The following is a 22,043-nucleotide window of genomic DNA, read 5'->3' on the forward strand; positions in this document are numbered from 1 at the left end:
TATGGTCCCCACAGCCCTATGGTCCCACAGACCAATGGTCCCACTGTCCTATGGTCCCACAGCCCTATGGTCCCACAGACCAATGGTCCCACTGTCCTATGGTCCCCACAGCCCTATGGTCCCCACAGCCCTATGGTCCCACAGCCCTATGGTCCCACTGTCCTATGGTCCCACAGCCCTATGGTCCCCACAGCCCTATAGTCCCACAGACCAATGGTCCCACTGTCCTATGGTCCCACAGTTTAACTTCTGTTTACCTTTTCTAGTTTTTATTGTTTATATTAATGTTGATTATTGCTCTGTTCAGCATATCTCTTCAGTTATAAATAAAGTTATTATTATCATTATCATTATTATAATAGATGGTGTAATGATGTTAAGTGTGTCCAAAGTATCAATTTTCTGCTCACTATTGAGTAAACCATAAAGGGTCTATTATGAAGGGAGTAGTGAATGAATGAGCAGCTCAGATGAATCCGAAGCTTTGGCTTTTAAAACGTGTTACAACACGGCCCAGACAACAGAATATAATAATTCATATTATTGCTCAGGGCACCTGAAAAGCACCCTGATTGGTTAGCAAAACATGTTCAGCTCAGCATTGGCTATTTATATTAGCTAGCTTCTTGCTTTAGCTACAACCATATATACTGTGTATGTAGATGTATCTTAGTCCTCAAAGTCTCCTCCTACATCTTCGTGTTCTAAGATGCCCTCTTACACTCAGAGTCACTCTCATAAAGCCTAATCTGCTTTTCCACGAATTAACACAGGGCCGGCATGAACAGAAAGAGCAAAGCTTGTTGCAGACCCAGGACCATCACGCTCCTTTGTCTCCCGCTCACATGCAGTCACAAGCTGCTGCACCCCCCCCCCCCAGAGCTGCCTTCTCTCTGTGGACATGTTGAACAGCTTAACATAGTGTTAGAACTAATAGTGTCAGCAATACAGGCTTAATAACTTACTCTGATTCATTCTGTTGTTTTTAATTGTTATAATAGTGCAGAAAAGGGAAAAAAATGTGAGACGCATTTTAAAGTTTTAGGAGTATTTTACTTGCAGCGTTTATGTATAGATAGAAACAATAACTCTAAAATCTGCATTATGGCTTTATTAACTACACATTACCTCTACATGTTTCTGCTGTGTAAGATGACACTTCCCTCCATTTAACATGTATTCTATGAATTGGACCATACAAACTAAATGTTTTTGAACTTCCATTCTGCATATTTACAACATTTTGGGATATCAGTAGTTTCTTAAAGTGGAACTCCACTTTTGTGTCTCCAGAAGAAGTTGTGTTAATGAGCATACTCCTGTGATGTTACTTGAGTCAGCGTGGGTTGGGGCTGTAGACTACAGGTGGAGTTAGAAAGACGTGATGTTACCAGACCTCCGTGGTCTGCTCCCCAGATCCGTTTGAGGCTACAGGCTTGATGCTACAGTAGCCACTATTAGCAAAACACACCTGAACCTCCACTGGAACTGTCAGCAGTTAGAGCTGCATCATCATCATCCACTTTGCGTGTGACTAGATAGGTAGAGCGTGTTGGCTCTCGCTCCCAGGTATTGGCGGTTTGATCCCGGCCTTCTCCGGCAGCCTCCAGCCACATGTCAAAGTGTCCTAGAGCAAGACACTGAACCCCAGACGCTTCGATGTGGCTCTCCAATCGTCCTCATGCTTAGGATGGGTTAAATGCAGAGATAGAATTTCACTACATTGTACTGTACGGTATTTCTTTCTTAAAACTTGCTGTAGTCTTCCTCCACAGAGCTGTGAAGGAGGGTCTGGCTAGGTCACATAGCATTCCTGGATGGGAGAAAAACGTGATCCGGTTTGTTGGCATTTCTTTAAACCAATCGCAGTTGTCTTACCTCTTCTCCACAGCTCAATAATTTATTTATTCATTATATTGTAAACCTAATGTATTTGACCAAATGTCTATATCATGTAATGAAAGTAAGTTATTACCACATAACACCATGAGAACAGCTTGCATGTTTCATAGCACCCCCCTCGTTCCAGTACCTTTCAGATCTCAAACCATTCCACAGTGTCACACCACTGTGTGAAATGCAGTCGTGCAAACAGCTAGTCTTGAAATTTAACTCCTCCTTTTAATTATAACCCCCCACTCTATACAGAAATAATCTTCTGAATATTACTTGGATGTAGTTTGTGTCTCACCTCATACATGACTGGTTCAACTTGATATTCAACGGGTCTATGAACTTTAATGCACGGCCCAATAGGATGGCCACGGAGGGTAACTGGTTCAAGTCCCCGTATGGACCAAAAAGTAGGGAGTGTGGATTGGTTGCTGGAGAGTAGCCACTTCACCTCCTGGGCGCTGCCAGGTGCTGTTGAGCAAGGCACCGTACCCCCCCACCCGCTCAGGGCGCTGGTTTGGCTGGCAGCCCACTCACTCTGACATCTCTCCATTAGTGCATGTATAGATCCTGTGTGTGTGTGTGTGTGTGTGTGTGTGTGTGTGTGTGTGTGTGTGTGTGTTTCTACTAACAAAGTGTGGACACAGAGTGTAAATTGTCATTTCCCCATTGGGGATCAATAAACAGATTAAAATTCAAATCAATCCTAATTCACTGTTGCCTTTCTTATGTCCCATTAAATGCACACTTTAAATTGCTGCAAACCTCCCTTCCTGGAAAGCAGTGTATCTTCACATGTATAGCACTCACATGCCCATGCTGTTATTAGTTCCTTCTTCCTACTGAGCCACGCCTACTTCAAACCTCTGATAAGAGTCTCATGTGATGTGAAATAAACCAAACACATGTTCAAACTTTGGCAGAGCATTCATGCATCTCTCAAAGAAAGAAGCTGGGCCTTTATAGGAGCAATGAATGAATTCCAGTGCACAGACTCATAAGCAATGGATAGAAATCTGTAAAAGAGATTAAAAAATATATAATTATACAATAATAATAAGTAAGCTACAATAGTAAGAATCCAATATGAACACATGCACTTACATTTGCTCTGCGTGGTTGCTGACCAGGTTAAGTAACAGACTATGTAACCATAGATGAAGGAGGCCGTTCATGCCTCGTCTCCACTCCCCACCCGGACAGTGTTGCAAAGCACCTGACTCCCCCCCCAGCATAAATCACTTTATTATCAAACTGGGGGGAAAAGCACTAAGTCTACAAAGAATGCTAATGATGTCTAAGCCAGATCAAGCATTCATAAAACAGACCGTTTTTTTCTTGTGCCTTTGAACTACAAGTGAATTTACATGGCGAATTGGACACACACACACACACACAAGGGAGTTTACTACAGCCCCAGACACTATGAGGAATGTGTAGACACCTGTGCCTGACTGAATGGGGGTCTTAAGAACCCCTACACCTCCATCACCTTTTTTTCACAGCTAGTGAGGGAGGCACAGCCGTCATAATGCTCGAGCCCCGCTGATCACACACTGCACAGAGGTAATTATGGGGGATTTCTTTAATCCCATACAGATACAGGGTTAACAGTGATGTCCAACATCAATACACTCCACCTCCATTCTGCTACAACATTTGTACCATTTATAATAAAAGGGATTCTCAAAGAAATCAAAAAAAGAAAATCTGATTAAATTTTGGCTAAAGCTCCGCCTGGTGAAAAGAGGGAACACAACCCAAATAAACCTCTGACCTAGATTGGAAAATAAAACAGCTTTATGAGGAAATGAGCAGGTTAACCCTTTCCGAACTCATTACATTTAAACAATAACCTTAATCTAGACTACATCTGATAAAGATTTATGAAGCAAAAAAAATCAGAGATATAGATGTTATTTTGAAATGATTAGTAACACTGCTTGCATCAATTTGTCACGCTTGTTTTTCCTAAAACCTTTCAGATCTAGCTCTCGCCTAAAGAACATTACATTGTTTCAAATATTGTCATTGAAAGCATTTGTGCACAAGTCTTGACATTGTTATGTAACTGATTTGCTTTTAAATTATTTTAGATCATTACATTCCACAGACAACACGCAGATAAACACACGCACGCACAGGCACATACACACGCACACACGCACACACATACACGCACACACATGCACGCACGCACGCACGCAATCACTCCAGCAAAAACAAATTTCATCAGGCTTCAGTGTTTTTTCATTTGAATTTATTAACAGAAATGTATTAACATTTATTATGCAGGAATGAGACCTTCTGTGAATACATGGCACAATCATATTATATACATTCCTTAAGGAGACGGTGCACAAACATGGTGGCGGGAGGTGTAAATACGGGAATCTTAAAATGACCCGTCAGTGGGCTCTGACTGACATGAGCCGGGGGGGGGGGCAACACTGACTTTGAGTTAAAAATGTAGTTTTTTTATAAAGAAACATGGCTCTTAACCAAGAAACAAAAAGTAATACTACCGTTTCGTCATACATCAATTTCTATATACAATCTAGGGACAGGTAATTCACACAAACCAGAGGGAGAAATCTACCACAGTGCTAGGCTGGAGCCTTTTTCTAACTGTAACAATATACATTATTCCCATGTAAGACAACAATGACATGTGCAGCTGATCACCCCACTTTATTTTAAAGAAACTAAATTCGAGTGAACCTTCCTCTCTTTAGCTTATAATGCTTTTGAAGCTCATTGCACATTTTCCCCCCACAGACGTTTGTGTCTTAGTAGAATGCCTGTATGAATGTGTGTATTAATAGGTGAGATTAATGCAGTCTCTCTCTGTGGCAGCTCTTCCGCGACTTGTCGTTCTATCTATAATGGTCGGTGTTCAGTGTCCTGTTAAGTAGTCCTGGGTGGAGTCCGAAGCAAAGGAGTCGGCGTCCTCGTTGTCTGAGTCTTCACTGCTGTCGTCAGCGGCGGGCTCCCCAGACAGGGCGATGCGCGCGTAATCGTCGGTGTCAATGGACTTGCAGAAGTGAATGGCGTATTTCAGCTTCTCCTCCAGTACCTGTTTACACGAGTACCTGGGCAGCTTCAGCAGGAAGAAACACGTGTAGGACTCCGGCAGGAAGTGGTCCGGGGGGTTGTACTTATCCAGCACCTAGGAACACAAAGATGATGTTCTTTGGTCTTCCAATCAGGTCCATATAAAGCTGGATTTATGCATCACTTAGAGGTGAGTAACTGTTTACATGTATTACATGTATCCATTTGTATTACAAAGGGGTGAACGAATTGTAACACATAAGTAAATCTTGCTAAAATGGACACTTGCCTACTAGCTACTGTGTCTAGCAGAAGTGGAAGCGTGAAAGAAGTAAAAACAGCCTCCTGCACGCACAATCCACTGTCTAAACTATTCCATTTTTAGATTATAGGTTTACGCAATCGTGCATCAAAATATTTTAAAGACTTTATAATACCTTCCTTAGCGTGACTTATGGTTGTGCGGAGTCTCCACCCAGAGCTTTTGTGGCCTAAAGTCTATAGTTGTGTGTTGGTGTGTGCGTCGCTCTCTTTAGGAGAATAGCACGGCCGGCGTGTGTGTGTGTGTGTGTATGTGTGTGTGTGTGTGTGTGTGTGTGTGTGTGTGTGTGTGTGTGTGTGTGTGTGTGTGTGTGGTCAGTGCAGGTCAGCGTAAGTTTGTGTCTCCACGTACCTACGTACGTAGCAAAGGCGTGGATTTTACGCAGAAGCATAAATCATGTTTTAAGCTTTTTTAAGGATTAATTAAGGGCTCTTTAAGACTTTTATCAAGACCTGCAGTAAGTTCTTCACTTCTTACCTGCACAACAAAATCCCGCCCACGGAAGTCAGCAATGGTGCGTGGGAGACGCGTGCGCCCCCAGACAAACCTCAGGAAAAGAGACCTCTCTGTGTTGGAGAAGGACTCCATCACTTCCCAGAACCACTGGATGAGCGACGATGTTGGCTCCACTCCCTTATAAGTGGCCACTGATTTCAGCAGGTGGAGAGGGATGTCCGGGCTTCCACACACCTAGTAAGTATGTAAGTAAAGTTTATTCATATGGCGCTCATCACAGACAGAGGCACAAAGTGCTTCCCAGGCCAAATAAAGAAAGAAATACATGGACAAATGTACAGTCAAACCAGCACACAGTCGAGGCGGAGGAGAAAACTGCTCTCACTAACCATCGTTTCAAGTTCATAACCGGTGAAAAGTGAAAGCAAGGGAACGGGAACTACTCGAGCCATTCCCTCACGCACAGCAGAGACCTGCTCATCGAACTCGTGGAGCCTGGAGGGGGGTTTCAAACAACAGAAAAAGGTGAAGACAAGCACAAATTGTAAAGTTTACGTTTTCCTTCATTCAGCGGGTCTCTCACCTGTAGTTAATTGCCAGGCGGACATATTCTGCTCGGTTCTCCAGGGTGATGTGGGAGAACTTGGAGCTGAGCTGGATGTCCTGGCCGCTGGCGTTGGGCACGGTGAAGGGCAGGGTCATGGCCTCGAACTCCTCCGCTGTGGCCTCGTTGTCGCGGATGTACATCAAGCCAGGAATAAAATCCTTATCAACCTGGAAGACACAGAGCAGACCACCGCTTAATATTATAGCCATTGCAGAGTTGGGGAAGTGACTCAGGAAGGGTAATAAAACCATCTGGAGTTGCCAGACCTTCCTCCACAGCCATGCAAAGGAGGGTCTGGCGAGTCCACATAGCATTCTGTGATGGGAGAAAAGTGCTCTGGATTATTGGCATTTCTTTAACCCCTTGTGTTGTCTTCCCGTCAACCATGAAAAAAACTTTTTTTCAACATTATTATCGCTTTTCTGACATTTGTCACTTTTTTCAATTTTGTGGGTGCCTTTTTGAGTTTTTTGTGTTTTTAATGTTGACATTTTCAGCATTTATTTTGACGGCCCACTTTTTCTAACAAATGTTTGTTTGTTTTTTACTAAAAATTGGTTAAATTTGACCCGAGGACAACATGAGGGTTAAACCAATCACAATCATCTTGAGCGGTGCTAATGTTAGCTTGAGATCTGAGGAGCAGTGAACCATAGTCATCATAAATCCACCGGATGTTAGAAAGGAACACAAAGAAGCGGAGGTGAAATGAGGGACATCCAGCAGAGTTTCCAGCAGCATCTAACTATCCCGGAAATGTAATGTCGTCGATACAGTCTGCACGTGCGCTGTATTACGACAAGCGCCCACGCCACATGGTCACATAAGAAATCCTACCTACAAGAAAAAAAAGAATCACATTCTGGTAGCACAGTGTCACTTGGATTAATACCTCTAAAGTAATTACTGTTTTGGAAATTGTAATCCCTTACACTACTCGTTACTGGGGAAAGTAATATTATTACAGTAATACATTACTGTCCATTTGTGTCCATTTCACCTGGAGGATGCATTCCTCACTGTGTGCGTGCATATTTACATGTGAGTGCACTCATGCCCTCGTGCTCACATGATTCTACTCCGTCTTGCTGGATTCATTTCCCATCTAACCTTTCTAATACCTTAAAGGCAAAACCGCAAAAAACAAGAGCAGCTTTGTGAAGGGAAAGGGCCTTTTTCCCCACTCTAATATTCTCTCAATGATGGTTCAGGAGCTCATGATCACAGCGTGAGGGCAGTGTGAGTGGCCATCTCTTAAACAAAAGCTGAGATGGTGGCTCTTGACTTCCTTTCCTAAAATGACTACAGATTTGAACCTTTCTGAAGAGCAGGTCCTGTATGAGCTTACAGTGACGTTTCTCCCTGCGGAACTCAGTGGAGCTGGCAGCTGATGGGCTTAGGGTTTAATCTGAGGAGGAATGTATAGGAATGTGTTCTTTTCGCAGGTTAAAAGGCAGATCACAAGGGCTTGGACTGTTTTATATTGACTGACAAAGAGAGGCATTCCTTCTCATAAATGGTGGCGGAGGTGGTAGTTCAGCTAAAGAAGAAAAAAAGTGCATTGGGACTTAGAGGAAACGTAATTTAAAATACTGTTTAACAAACAAACTCATAACTAAGGAGGTGCATGTGTGCGAGATTAGTTCATTAGAAGTCTTGTATTGCCACACCTGTCTGAGTAGTCCACATAACATTCCGGATTAGGAGAAAACACTCTGGTTTTTCGCCATTTCTTTAAACCAATCACAAACGTTTTGAGTGGTGCTGAGCGCCGGGTGTAAAACGGCCTTGGGAAGGAACTTGATTTGGTGGAACACGTGCACGCAGAGAGGCGAGCTCTGAAATTAAAATGACTGTATGGAATGTGGTGAGAACTTTACTTAGAAAACAAGAGAAATATAATTTGATTATCAGTCTTAGCTCTGAGGATGTTTCTCGAATTGACCTGAGTTTAAAACGCCAACACAAAGAAAGCGGAAGGTGAGCGACATCCGGCAAAACCTCCAGCGGCACCTGAACTATCCCGTTAATGAAATGTTGATAAAGACTAGTTCATTAGCATAACTGAAACCTAAAAAATGACAACTGGATTACAGGCTTAACATTAAGAAACGCAACCGGACCAGACACGAAGATGTTCATAATGTAAGTTCTGGGGCCAGGACGGGGAATTATAATGGTCTCCAGTTTGGAGTTAATAAGCTGCAATTCAAGTTCACTTTAATTCAATTAAGGCAAGACACATCAGTGGTATCAGGCTTCATCAGGATATACAGTTGCATATCATCCACATAACATTTTGACAGTCATAGGTGTAATAGAAGATGTTCCCCTGGGCAGAGAGCGTGAGGACCCCGAGCACGCTGTTGGAACTACTAAACCGTCACTATGCCAAAACATACACAAAACAACAAGCTAACCCAGTAGTTGACCACGTTTTCTTAGTCATTTATCGTCATATTAACACTTAACACTTAACACTGTCATGTAGGGGGTGGCAGTAGCTCAGGTCTCTGGTTCAAATCCTCGTATGGACCCAAAAAGTTGGGAGCGTGGATTGGTGGCTGGAGAGATGCCAGTTCACCTTCTGGGCACTGCCAGGTGCCCTTGAGCAAGGCACCGTACCCCCTCGACCGCTCAGGGCGCTGGTTCAACTGGCAGCCCACTCACTCTGACATCTCTCCATGTATAGTGCATGTATAGGTCCTGAGCATGTGTGTGTATTTCAGGCCTGTGTGTGTGAGTACTAATGAGGACTGAGGACTAATAAACAAATGATCTTATCCTAAAATTATCTTATCTTATGTACAGGTGCTACAAATTAAAAACTGATACACAGTGGCGTATGCCAGATGACTCTTGTTGACTAATAGGTCTAATGTTTAAATCACTTATAAAGTGATTCAGATCATCTTATTTATATTTAAGAGTGTTTTTACAGGAGACCCATTGTTTGAAAAGTTACATTCACTCAAAAAATCCTCATCAGTGTGTACTACCTACACACTGTGGGCACCATGGTGTACAGAGGAGCAAGGCTGTGTACGTACCTCACTGAGGTCAGCAATGGTCAGGTTCATGCCAGCCAGCTGTTTCCATACCGGCTCTGCCAGATTCAGACTAAGAGGGCTTCCGGTTCGGATTGCAATGCCCAGGAGCACTCCTGCAGACACAGCAAGGCAGAGCATATTACTCACAGATCAACAAAGAACAATCGTCTAACGCTGTTCTGTGAAAAATGTGTGCAGCAACAACGAAAAAAGCAGATATACCTGTAACGAATGAAGCATGGTCAACAATTCAAGCCCGGTGTTTATCAGCAAAAATGCACATGAAGCATTTGCGCATTTTAAAACAAATATACATATTTTCTTTTGTTTATTTAGGATTAACACCCCAAAAGACACGACTGGGAGATTAACTGGATTATACCTAGGAAGCGGAACATGCTCATGTGAAGAGCGGACTTGGCTGCAGGGTTCAGCAGGAAACAGTCCCTGTTGGCGCCCGACTCGTCGCGGCCGTTAGGGGTGACGATGAGCAGAGGAGTCAGGGCATTCTGCAGCTCCTCACACATTTCGGCGATGGACTCGCTGTAGCCCCCGCCACAGTCGTCCACAGACTCCCCTGAAAAACAAAAACGTTGAGGGGGAGTAAATACACATAGCCCTGTTTTGCTGTTAATTTACTTTTAAAGACTAATACATCAGAGACATTAGGGCAGGGGTGGGCATGACAGTGTTAACACCTACCCACAAATTTGACCTTCCACACTCGATGAGGGAGCAGCAGGCTGTCTGGGCTGAACGAACTCATTTTGGCACACATCTGACCAAATACAGACTTGGTTCCGTCGGGACCTGCCAGGCCTCCTTTGCTACGGGAACGCTTCACCTACCGGGTGAAGAAGAAAAAGAGATTAGGGTTTGATTTGTTTCTGTTTTTGTGCTTAATAACTTCCTTCTAGCTTGAGAGGCTGTACTTGATGAGCATGAATTCCTGGATATGACAGCTCTCTGTATCACGGATACAACCGGAGATACATGGGGGGTGGCTCAACTGAGTCTATGTGGAGTAAAGTCTAAAACTTAGTCCAGGAACCTCTGCAGACAGAGAAAAACGGGAGGGTGTTACGTTTTCCTTGCAGCCTCTCAGTCTCTGACCTGTCTGACCTTTCTACATCAGCTCCAAAATCACACATCACACCCCGGGTCACACAATCTGCGATTTGCACAGATTTAGCGGCGTCATTTAGGCCTGCATGGCAGTTAACCCTTTAAAATGTGTGTTGTTTGCATGCATTTCCTACAGTACCTGAATCCTGTTGAGCTCCACCACAGGTCCATGCTGTCTATCCCTCACCATCGTGGCTTGAACCACCTTCCTGAAAGCTGCTTCCTATTCACAGACAACAAAAATGGTTTCAACAGAGAAATAATACTTTTTTGTGCAGAGACAATATTTATATTTAATATTAATAATATTTGTATTAAAAAAAATAATAATCTGGGATTAAAACTGATGCTATCTGACCTTGCCCTGGGAGATGAGGATGCCCCTGAGTGTGTCGAAGCCCACAGAGGGTCCGTGGCCCGTCTGACCCAGTCGACCCTCCAGGTCAAACATCGGTATACACGGGCAGAAGAGCTCGGAAATGTGATGCAGCAGCAGCAGCCTGTTCCTCAGAGCCATGATGGGAATTTCCTGCAGGTGGTTGTACTCCATGGGAACCTATAACACACCACATAGACAGTCAGAGATTGACAACATGAGTGACATTTGAAGGTCGGCAAGTGACTTTGTTGTAATAATGCTTATGTCTGCAACGCAGTACTGCCCTCTAATGGAACATATGGACAGAGAAGTCATTTTCCAATATATAAAGAAGTACTTCACCGCTGGAGAGAGGGTCTTTTACTAAAAGGCTGTCAATGCACTAAAATGGCACAACATTGATTTTTTATTTAATTTAATTGGTGCTACATGGCCAGAGAAAACAAAGAAAATGGGTTTGTGGTATTCCATTTTGCTGAAAAGGTAGAAAACCCCTGCTGGTGGGTGACGTGATGCCTGCACAGAATCAATATGGTGGCTGGGTGGTAACCAATTATCTCGTATTACAGTTAAATGGTAAGGTAAAATGTCTTTCAGAAAGCCTTTCTTTGGCAAGAAATATTCAATGAAGTAATAGAGTCTTGGTTTACATCTGATCCGCGCAGTGTTTTTTCAGCCTCCCTTTTCACAATACAGGGAACAGTATGGCACCAACTTCCTGTTTACAAGCTCTTGTACTACTGCCAAACAATGGCCTAAAATACGTTTATGAAAACATTTTAGGCAAGAAATAGACAATACAGATACAGAATCTTGTTTTTTTTTTATCAGCACTGTCTAGGTTTACAGTTTAATCTGAATTCTGCCTGTAATCTGAGTTTGAGTGAGGGAGAGAGACACAGCTCTTTCTCTTGACCCACTTCTCTAATCTTTGTGTATGTAAATTGAAGTAAAATCTGTAGTATCAACAGCCCTAAGAGCCAGCAAGCTTTTTGCTGGCCTGTGAGCATGAAGATCTGGGCGCTGGTAAGATGAAGAAAAGTTTAACATAGTTCATTTACACTGACTACCAACATTAGTATGATGCAAAGTTAATTGTAAACCAGCACCTTTTTCTTTTTCTTTTTAAACAAGTACAGTACCTGTGCGGGCAGTTTCCCAGCGTTGGTGGGCTTGCTGGTTGACCAGGCGAGGGTGTGAGCAGACCCACAGGCCACCCTGTTGATCTTCTTGCCCTGCAGCGCAGCCACCAGCCGTGGCCTCTGGATGGCATTAGTGGTCCCGTCTCCAAGTTGGCCCTCATCATTGTCACCCCATGTGTACACCTCTCCTGAGTCAAACACAACAACAAAGCCTTTTTGTAAAGCTGCAGTCCATCCCGATTTGGCTCAACTGTTGGGATTCAAAGATACCAACTGGCAAGATGGCAAAGACAACATGTACCATAAACTGATCTGAAATGAACTGACAAATACAGGTATACAAAATAATGTCAGGGAGCATACAGTACCGGTCAAAGGTTTGACACACTTTCCCGTTCACTTGTATGAGAAAAAGTGTCCAAACTTTTGACTGGTACTGTATATTAATAGGAGGATTATCCATGACATGGCCAATCCTACCATCCTCTGTGCAGCACACACAGTGCAGTGACCCAGTGGCGATGGCGATGACTTTCTTTCCTTGTAGCCCCTGAACCTGTCGGGGTCGTCGAACGTGGTCGTCAGAGCCATGGCCCAGCCGATGATAGTCCCCTTTCCCCCTAAGAATAACATGAAACATGTGGTATACACAACTGAGCCATTTCTAACAACAAGAGTGATACAAGAGGCCGTGACAGATCCTCTACTCTGTGCTGTACGTACCATGTGTACACTGCCCCAGGCTTAGTAAGAGCCACAGAAAACTGAGAGCCACATTCCACTTTGACCACCCCGAGGCCAGTGAGAGAGTCAATCTGAAAACAAGAAATTAATCTGTCAACCATTTGAAGGACCATTATGAAAAACACCTCCAATCTCTTAGAGTATGCCACTTGCCCTGCAACAATGAGCATTCATTGTGAGTCAAGGATGCGATCTTGTTGAGTGAGGTTATGTGTATGTATATGCACTATGATCATCCATTTAAAAACCAAACCCCTCCTGTTCCACTGAAACAGAATGGGACGAATCTAAGAGATGTACAAATGGAAATGGAAATTAATAAAATTTGATATTTTTTCTTTCTTTTTTTAAGCTTTTAAAACTTGTTTGCTTAGCATGTAGCATTAAACATACTGTGGTCCCTTCCTGTATAACTAGGGGGAAAAGGCAAGAAGAAAGTGATGCTCCAGTGCACACCGCTGTGTAAATGGTCTTACCTTCATTGGAATTTTGCAGCCGTCACTGCCTCCCCGGCCCAATTTGCCGTAGTCCCCGTCTCCCCAGGACCAGACCATGTCGTCGTCTGTTAGACACAGTGTCTGGGCATCCCCACTACCGCAGGCTACATCAATGACCCTGTGACCCTGTAGTGCATCCACCTGGATAAACCACACAGACACAGACATCAGCTTTGGCCCACCGTGACTGTCTGGGAAACTTGTCAGACTGAGGCAGAGTAACTGGTCGGATTCCTGTCCAAACACCGAGACATAAATGCTGCGGAAACATTTTGGGTTGACAGGTATTTTTCTAGCCTTTTCAGTGTACTGACCTTGCTGTGGACTCACTATATGTATACAGTACTGTATTTTGAGTTGCGTGAGAAACTGAGCTAAATGATGACTGACCAGCTTGGGTTTGAGTTGGTCCTCGCTGTCTCCATGGCCCAGTCGTCCGTAGCGACCCTTGCCCCAGGTGAAGAGCTCTCCACTGGCAGTGATGCAGGCACTGTGTGCCCCTCCTGCTGCAATATCCACCACTTCCACGCCCCTCAGAGACTCGATTACACGAGGACGATCACAGGGACTAAAGTCAAGAGGAGTCATTGTTACTCTAAAAAACACAACCCTATACCATCAATTCTTACAGTTGCATGATTTATATTGACATTGTGTATGTTTTGAAGCGATAATGGAAGATGCAAATAGAATATGTTATCTTTGATTCAATCTCGACCTTCTGTTGCCATGGCCAAGTTTTCCATCCTCTGCCTCTCCCCATGAGTAGACTTCTCCTTCAGAGGACAGCGCCAGGCAGTGCTTCCCTCCAGAGTTTACAGCCACTTTCCTAATGAAGACATGTTGGATGGACTCCAGCAGAGTGGGGGTGGACACAGACTCCGTGCCTCCGATACCCAATCTGCCCCCAGCTCCATATCCGGTTGCGTACAACTGAGGATCAAGACAGAATATGTATTAGTATGACAATTTATTACATTTTTCTGGAAGTCATCAGATCAACAATATTGATCAATAATTGTTGTAGTGTGCATCCTACACAGGTTGATTAAAAACTGCAGCTTGTGATAAAAGGAGAGACAGACCTTTCCATCAGCAGTGACAGCAAACAGAGTCTGCTCCCCGCCGATAAGCTGCACCGGGCGCAGTGTGGCAAGGGCTTCAGTGGGAGTGGGCACTTTGACCTTTGCCCCCTCAATGCCCCCCAGCTGACCTCTGTGGTTGTGGCCCCAGCCGTAGATGGTGCCGCTCCCCCCAGCAGAGAGGGTCCAGTCATCTGGTCTGCGGTTCATCCACTGTACTAGCTGCTCGTCGTGCTCGCGCTTAAACAAGTCGTGACTCTCATGGAGACCATTCATGCTTTCATGATCGGCCATAAGCTCACAAATTTTCTTTGTAACCTTCAAAGGGACAGGAATAATGGAGGAAAATGGATTAAGAACATTCTTATGTCAATGTGTGACGAAGAAAAGTGAAGGCTAGCGCAGACAGCACAGCCTGGCACACTCACCTCATCCAGGAAAGCTCTTGGTAGAGAGGTTCTCTTGTCTAGAGCTACAGCGACTCTGGAGGCCGTGCAGTATCGGCGGAACCAGGCCCACTTATGGGTCTCTGCACAGCAGGGTAAGGTATCCAGCTCAAGGTCGCAGGCAAGAGCAACCAAGACCTAAACAAAATGTTTACAAAATTTGCCTTGGTCTAAAAAAGTCCAATACACTCTCAACCTATGGTGCCATTGTGTTGGTAGGGAAACAATTGAGCAAACAAATGAGCAAACCTTGAAAAATGGACTGTGAAGCAGCTGCTTTCCTCCCCTGACAATGGGGTCCTCGTACTCATATTGCCTCTGCAGAGCCTCTGGTAGCCCTTTGACTAGAGCAGCCAGCGCACTGCCGGTGAAACTCTGGAAGCAAATAGGTCATCAGTCAATTTCATCATTATTAAAAAAAACACAGGCCCCCTTTTACTAAATTAGGGACTGCATTGAAAATAAAGAGTTACAAATCATGTGAACATCAACCAAATAAAAATAAAGAACAGAATAACAATTGAAAAGAGCGATGCCATTGTGTAGCCAATTTACTTTTGCCATGGTACCTGAATTTGTTTTCTTTGTAAATTTGTGTGTAACTGAGATTGATGCTGCACACAAATATTACAAAGAAAACAAATGCAGGTACCATGGCAAAACTAAATTGATTAATAACCTAATTATATCAGCTTGTACACAGTAAGTGACCAAATATGAAATAAACACTGAAAAGTGCCACACGTAGGTGAAATACACATTTTGAAACCAAATGGTATAATACCAGCCATGTTCCAATCAGAAATCCATTACTGCAATATGTTGTCCATATGACATGGTAATAATTATATAAATTAATATTATTATTAATATTTCAGTTAGGCTGTTTAGCAAGTATCATTCATCTGTGGGTTCATACTGTACTCACCATAGAGCGAGCCTCGCCCTCACTGTCACCCAGCAGCCTGTTTATGTTGATGGACTGACCGTACTCTGTGGTCAGAAGCTTCCGTAGTCTCTGCAGAGCCCACATCCTGTGTCCAGCAGCTGGACAAAATCAAATGCAACATGAATACGTATTTTACCTCATGTCTATGGTAAAGCCATTGCATGGTGAATCAGGACAATCATACTGTACCTAGTGCACTAAGCTGGGCACAGGCAGCAAGGGAAGCAGCTAGGCGAGGCACAATGCTCCTGTTGGAGGCAAAGCTGAGCCTGAAGTCCAGCAGACAGGTGACCAAGTCCATGGAGGGGCAGGACAAGATAGAGCGATCAGACAGCAAGTCTTTGGGACCTGATCAAAGACACGAAAAAGAATCAGTGCCTAGGCAGTCGGTTTATGTGCCAGTGCAGTGGTAAAATTATTCTAGGATTTCAGAAACATACCCTGTCAAATGACATATGAATTGTGTGTGAGGGGTTTATTAATGCCAATGTTTTTTTGTTTTTTTTGTTTTTACTGGTCACTCTATTTAGTTTAACATCTGGTAAATAACAAAACTAGTTTCAGCAGCATTTTGTAAGTGTTGGATGCGGCTCACCAGCAGCAGGCATGATGGGATAGACAGTGAAGCGCCAGCCCCAGCCGTTAACCGAGCCATCACTGGTGAATTTCCATTTGAGTTCATCTCCTGGGATCCTTAACTCACTGGACCAGTCAGACCACTCCCGACCTGAAACACACCCAGCATGACATCACATCCATTTTTAATTCATTGGCATACACACACAATGACATTAAAGCTTCACAGTCTCCCTCTCATCACCTGATCTGACAGAGACAATCCTATTGGCTCCATCCATGATTGTCAACGGGTCGTGGCGTCGCTCAGTTGAACATTGTCGGTCAAACTCTATCCTCAGACCCTCAGCACCTATAAAACAAAACAAGACCTCAAACATCATCCTGAAGAATGTTGCTCTAGGTAAAAACATTTACCCGATGTCAAACTAAGGTAAAAAATAAAGAGTGTCTCGTTTTTCCCTCTTTTACCTGGGATCTTCACAGTACCACTTGTAGAGGTGTCATCTGTGTAAGGATGGCTGCTCTCCACAACAACTGGCTGGGACGACAGACGGCCACTCTGTGAGTCAGTGGCAACGTCCTCTAACTCAGTGACACACAACTCCAGCAGCATATCAGCAACCTGCACACACCGGAGACCCGAAGGTTTCAAATGTTACAAGATCCAATGAATCACATGCCTGCATGGAATCAATAAGAGAATGCAGTAAATCACCTGTGGATACGCTGTGCCCATGCCAGACAGCACGGCGGACAGCACCTCCTTGCCTTTCTCCCCAGAGCGACAAGACACCGCCAGTTTGAGCAGGTCCACCATCACACGTGTATCATCAGGCACAAGCAGACTCGTGAACTCATCAAGGTACTGAGGCTCTGGACCAACCACTTTACTCTGGTTCTCAGAGTCCTAAAGATAGACATATTACAAGAAAATGGCGGAGTAAGGTACATGTGACTATTTATGGCTTCACCAAATACTAGGGGTTGGAGGAAAAAAATTGTACCATGATTTTTTTTTCTCCTATAATCAATATTTAGGGCCCGAGTGCCAACAGCAGCGAAGGCCTTATTGAAACTGAAGAAATTATTATTTTTCTTATTATTATTATTATTTTTTTAATCAAAATTCACCTGAATATTTTCTGTTTATACAGTACTGCTGACGGTGACTGCATCACATCTGTTTCCAATACAACAAAGCGAAAGCAGCAAATGCAGAAAATCCACGTTGTGTGCTTCTTTACAAATGAAATAAATGTCAACTGACTGACTAACTGGCATGGCTGTGCATTCTCTTTAGAAATAATTAGTTTTTTGAAATGTCGCATGATATATTGTCTCTGGAAGTGTTTAATTCAACCTTCGTTTTTGTTAAAGAAGAAAAAACTAAGAAGAAAATCGCAATACTCAATACTGTCAAATCACAATACTTCTAGAATTGCAATAATGAAAATCACAATACAAATTGATATATGTAGCATATGGTCCCAGCCCTAGAAAACATGTATGCTCAGTTAGTCAGACTAACCTCTTTTGTCTTAGTCATGGTTTCAGCTATGATGCTGGCTGCTCCGGGGTCATCGGTGACGGGGATGAAAGGACGCGAGGAGGCACCAGAAGCAGAGGGAGTCATAACTGAAGATGGGGTGATGGCATCTTCTGATGAGGGAGCCTACTCACACACAAAATTCACATGGTTGTATTCAAACATTTAAATTATTTTCTAAAACAAAAAAATAAAAAAACTACATCACATTAAGAAACTTTTGTTCACAACATAGGGCCTTGAAGTGGTCTGCTCTCTCTGAGTGCCCTTCTAGTTAAACTTTGATATTATTTTATTTTTTAGTGCTATAGTGATTATATTATAGCCTGTATTAATTCTTAATTGCTGGAAAACCAAAGCAGCCAGGAAAGAAATATTAAGGGTTAAAACGCAAATACCCAAAATAAAAATCGAGAAAAGGTTTTAATTATGATCAAAGCCTTGTGAGAGTTTTTGGTGTTTCCAAGTAGGACACTATAATATAGTTTGCTGATGGTTGCATCTGCACAACTGGTAAATATGATTTTATAGTAAATCAGCACAAAATGCAGTTGAGGCAGTGCTTTTACAAGAAAAAAAACTGAATGGCATAGAAACACCTTAACTGACTTTATTACACATATTTTTCAGAGAGTTTGTCAATTAAATTCACAACAATCCGCACCTCTCCCTTCTTGTCTTGCCAGGGATTAGGGCTGACTCGTTCCTCAGTTTCAGGCAGGACAGGAGGACCTTCTTCATCACTCACGCTGGATGAGGATGAAGAGTCTGATGGGGGAACGGGTGAGCTGGAAGGACATTCTGCTGGCAGAATCATGCTGGCTGGCATCAGAGCTACGACCACTGCATCCCTGGGGGAAACACACAACACGTCCTGTCAACAGTTATACCACCCAATGACAATTACCAGTGCCAGTCAGCTGAGGAAGTTATTTAGAGGTCATACACACATTTATCTCCTCCGGTTCATAATGAATGCCTCAGCAGGGCGTCGTTCATCTATAGTTTTAAAATGCACTTTTGCCATTAACGTCCCCAACCAACTACATCATTCACACATCAGACATTAATGATTGTGCCTACTTTAAATCTCGTTATGTTTCTTGTACTTTTGTAACCACTTATACTTGTATATATAGAGATTCTAATTCTTTTTTCTTGACCTTTTTATTCTTCTCAGATATTCGGTATAGATGCCTTTCCCACAAACATGTTGTTGACAGTTTTGGAGATCATTGTTTGTACATCCCATTTCATTTTTAGCTTTTTATTTAAGGGCTGACAGGGTAGTGCAACAAGAAACATTCAAAACATGAGGGGGATGTGGCATGTGACAAAGGTCCTTAGCCTGACTAAGTTGTGTCACAGTTGCATGGTGTGCATCACAGTCTTCTGACTCACCAGGAGAGGATATATTTTAAACCCTGTAGACGACATACCTTGCATACATGATTTGGAGGGCTGACAGGACATGAGACAGAGCCTGCTGTTTTGCTAAGTTGCCATCCAGACTGAGGAGAATCTTGGCCAGCGAGGGTCGATTAGGCTTCATGCTGCTCTGCCCGCTCATCTTGTTGTTTACAGCTGATGAGTCACTGTCTGACTGGACACCTGCAGTGCACAACACCAAAACAGAGACACACACCATTTTGATGTGAAGCCCCTTAAATCAGCACCATCCATTATCAGCCAGTTGTGAAAATGCAGAGCCAGCAGATTCAGGCCTGCAGTCCCAGGCCAACCTGTGCCACCTCTCGCTAAGTCAATTAAGCGCAACAGCTGTCTAGATGGGCAGATGATGAATGTCCATGTATTCTATCTAGTGGTAAGAAAAGCAATAGCTTATGCAACTGTGCATGCATTAGTGTTGCGACTGCAGATTTTTCCTTTTATGTCGTTGACAACATGTCTGAAAAAGATTCTGCTATTATTGTCCTTCAGGTGGCACAGGTTGACCAATGTATAACTGGGCCCATATACAGTGGCTTGAGAAGATTTACATCCCCCAGGCTAAAGTTGATTCAAAAGAGGAATAAAAACACATCATTTGGAAACTGATCTTGACGCCTTAATCCCCCAAAAAATCCAGCCTTTTAAAAGGACACCAATTTTCTTTGTGAAGGGAATTAAAAATAGCCCCCCCCACATCATCACATAGCCTTCAACATACCTAGAGATCGGCATGGGGAACTTTTAATAAGATCATCTCTCAATGCAAATCAAACCAGCCATTAAGCTGACTGAAATAACACCCTGCCAATCTCTAGTTATGGTGAAGGGTATGTGATGATGGGGGTTGTTTTAATTCCAAAGGCCAAGGGAACTTTGTCAGGATCCATAGTATCCTGATCCATGATATAACTGGCCTTTAAAAATAAAAATGTGCCTGCCTCTATGGAAATTTAACAAAAGGGTGTGTATACTTATGACCCCTGTATTTTAAGGAAGCACATGTATTTATTTATAATAATATATTATTAATTCACAAAGAAAATTGGTGAACAGAACATTGATAAAGAACATTAATCTTAAGTCCAAAATATCACTTTTAGCAGTTTGATGGATACAGGTTCTGGTCTGACAATAACAGTCCAGCTCCCCCTTGTGGACAACCTGCATATTGCTAATTAAAGTTCATGAGTACTGTATAATCAGTTCCAAGAGATGCTTTGCATCTACCCAACCCACATTACAATTCCAACCATCAGGCAAGATTTGATGTGACGTGTTAATAGGCTACAAGCAAAGTGAGAATTACCTAAATAGGATGCGCCAAGGGAGTCCCTGGCTGTCTGGAAAAGTACTGGCTCATGAACTGAGGGAGTGGTCACATCCACGGTGGTCCAGGCCACGCTGTGGGAGGAGCCACAGGCCACACGAGTGATCTTCTGTCCCTCCAGACCCTGCACCAGGGTGGGCTTCCTGTTAACTGTGGTTGTGCCGTTCCCCTGCTGTCCATGATCATTGTCGCCCCATGCATACACCTGACAGAGAAACAAGATAGAAAATCATCAACTTTACTTTTCATTCTTTTAGATACACTGCTTAATGTCTAGGAACCTTAAAGATAAGCCACACCAGAAAAAGTCACTCCAAGCACTCAATCTTAACAACCCTGTTAAAGTGGCCAAATATTGAATAGCTGCCTCTCATTATAGGAAGTGATGTGCTTACATTATTAAATTTGATCTGAGGGAAGGTATTATATGAGGGGGAACTGGTTGTGTAACAGTAAAGGTCAGAGTGGCCTGAAAAAGTAAGAGTGAGAATCGATGAATAAAGTCCCACTATACGAGGGGAAATTTCCACATCTGGAACAGTGCCATGGCAGTAAATGAGCCGATTGACTGAACTTTGTGCTCTTGTTTATAAAACTCTGATGGTGGTAGTCAGTACAAACCTGTCCTGTTTCTGTAACAGCCAAACAGTGTAGTGCTCCAACAGCAACATGGACAATCTTTTTGCCCCTCAGTCCCTCCACCATCTGGGGCTTCCGCACATGGACATCGGTGCCATGGCCCAGTCGGAAATAGTCGCCTTTGCCCCTGTTCGGAAACACAAACCGGAAACGCTCATTGGAAAACAAAAGGACCAATAATAAATGATGATGGACAGTTATTGCATCGGTCATCCATCTTACCAGGTCCAAACAACTCCAGATTTAGTTAGAGCCAAGGAGAACTGTGCTCCACATTCAATTTGGCAGACCCCCTGTCCGTTGAGCCTCTCGATGTTCTGGGGGATGTTGCAGCCTTCACTGCCTCCACGACCCAGCTTCCCAAAATCCCCATCACCCCAGGAGAAAACCATCCCTAACACAAATCAAAACATACATTACCAACAGGAAAGAAAACCCATCTATCTAAGCCAAAAGAAAACTTCTAAAGGTTTATATTCAAGATTTCGGACCAAAACATTATGACACAAGCAACACTGGTAATCTCTCAGAACCAAAATCTCAAGTGCTAAAAAGAATGCCTTTAAGTGCATTAAAAGAAATACCTTCATCAGTGAGGGCTAGAGTTTGAGCATCTCTGCTCCCACAAGCCACCTGGATAACACGATGGCCTAGAAGCACCTTTACCTAGATGACAGTGCATGGTCAATTTACACACATTGATTCAAAGCAACAAAACATCATGAACTGTAATCAAGCTCTTATAATATCTCAG

The 22,043-nt window shown here is 43.3% G+C and overlaps 1 protein-coding gene and 1 long non-coding RNA gene across 4 annotated transcripts in view; one reads left to right on the forward strand and one right to left on the reverse strand.

Moving 5' to 3' along the window:
• The first annotated feature begins 79 nt into the window (after nucleotides 1-79).
• On the forward strand, nucleotides 80-17,815 carry LOC117950126. The gene is made up of 3 exons (XR_004657820.1): nucleotides 80-240; nucleotides 5,638-5,639; nucleotides 17,804-17,815. It is a non-coding gene; the product is annotated as an uncharacterized LOC117950126 (long non-coding RNA).
• herc2 (HECT and RLD domain containing E3 ubiquitin protein ligase 2) overlaps nucleotides 4,139-22,043 on the reverse strand; it is a 46,678-nt gene continuing 28,773 nt past the window's right edge. For 2 of the 3 annotated variants that reach the window (XM_034880751.1, XM_034880749.1), the window contains exons 61-91: nucleotides 21,874-21,955; nucleotides 21,512-21,683; nucleotides 21,272-21,416; nucleotides 20,630-20,855; nucleotides 19,311-19,482; nucleotides 18,536-18,722; nucleotides 17,854-17,997; nucleotides 17,041-17,232; nucleotides 16,794-16,947; nucleotides 16,567-16,674; nucleotides 16,342-16,473; nucleotides 15,936-16,094; nucleotides 15,726-15,844; nucleotides 15,047-15,172; nucleotides 14,780-14,935; nucleotides 14,355-14,669; nucleotides 13,988-14,202; nucleotides 13,660-13,837; nucleotides 13,249-13,410; nucleotides 12,752-12,843; nucleotides 12,509-12,648; nucleotides 12,029-12,216; nucleotides 10,866-11,063; nucleotides 10,647-10,730; nucleotides 10,085-10,226; nucleotides 9,765-9,959; nucleotides 9,383-9,495; nucleotides 6,309-6,499; nucleotides 6,115-6,220; nucleotides 5,747-5,959; nucleotides 4,790-5,062 (exon numbers count right to left, since the gene is read on the reverse strand). In XM_034880751.1, coding sequence (XP_034736642.1) covers nucleotides 4,790-5,062; nucleotides 5,747-5,959; nucleotides 6,115-6,220; nucleotides 6,309-6,499; nucleotides 9,383-9,495; nucleotides 9,765-9,959; nucleotides 10,085-10,226; nucleotides 10,647-10,730; nucleotides 10,866-11,063; nucleotides 12,029-12,216; nucleotides 12,509-12,648; nucleotides 12,752-12,843; nucleotides 13,249-13,410; nucleotides 13,660-13,837; nucleotides 13,988-14,202; nucleotides 14,355-14,669; nucleotides 14,780-14,935; nucleotides 15,047-15,172; nucleotides 15,726-15,844; nucleotides 15,936-16,094; nucleotides 16,342-16,473; nucleotides 16,567-16,674; nucleotides 16,794-16,947; nucleotides 17,041-17,232; nucleotides 17,854-17,997; nucleotides 18,536-18,722; nucleotides 19,311-19,482; nucleotides 20,630-20,855; nucleotides 21,272-21,416; nucleotides 21,512-21,683; nucleotides 21,874-21,955 — 5,079 coding nt within the window. Of the gene's footprint in view, nucleotides 5,063-5,746; nucleotides 5,960-6,114; nucleotides 6,221-6,308; nucleotides 6,500-9,382; nucleotides 9,496-9,764; nucleotides 9,960-10,084; nucleotides 10,227-10,646; nucleotides 10,731-10,865; nucleotides 11,064-12,028; nucleotides 12,217-12,508; nucleotides 12,649-12,751; nucleotides 12,844-13,248; nucleotides 13,411-13,659; nucleotides 13,838-13,987; nucleotides 14,203-14,354; nucleotides 14,670-14,779; nucleotides 14,936-15,046; nucleotides 15,173-15,725; nucleotides 15,845-15,935; nucleotides 16,095-16,341; nucleotides 16,474-16,566; nucleotides 16,675-16,793; nucleotides 16,948-17,040; nucleotides 17,233-17,853; nucleotides 17,998-18,535; nucleotides 18,723-19,310; nucleotides 19,483-20,629; nucleotides 20,856-21,271; nucleotides 21,417-21,511; nucleotides 21,684-21,873; nucleotides 21,956-22,043 lie in introns of all 3 variants that reach the window. The other variant, XM_034880750.1, reaches the window with a different exon arrangement.

Source organism: Etheostoma cragini, chromosome 9, assembly GCF_013103735.1.
Source record: "Etheostoma cragini isolate CJK2018 chromosome 9, CSU_Ecrag_1.0, whole genome shotgun sequence".
Taxonomy (NCBI): Eukaryota; Metazoa; Chordata; class Actinopteri; order Perciformes; family Percidae; genus Etheostoma; species Etheostoma cragini.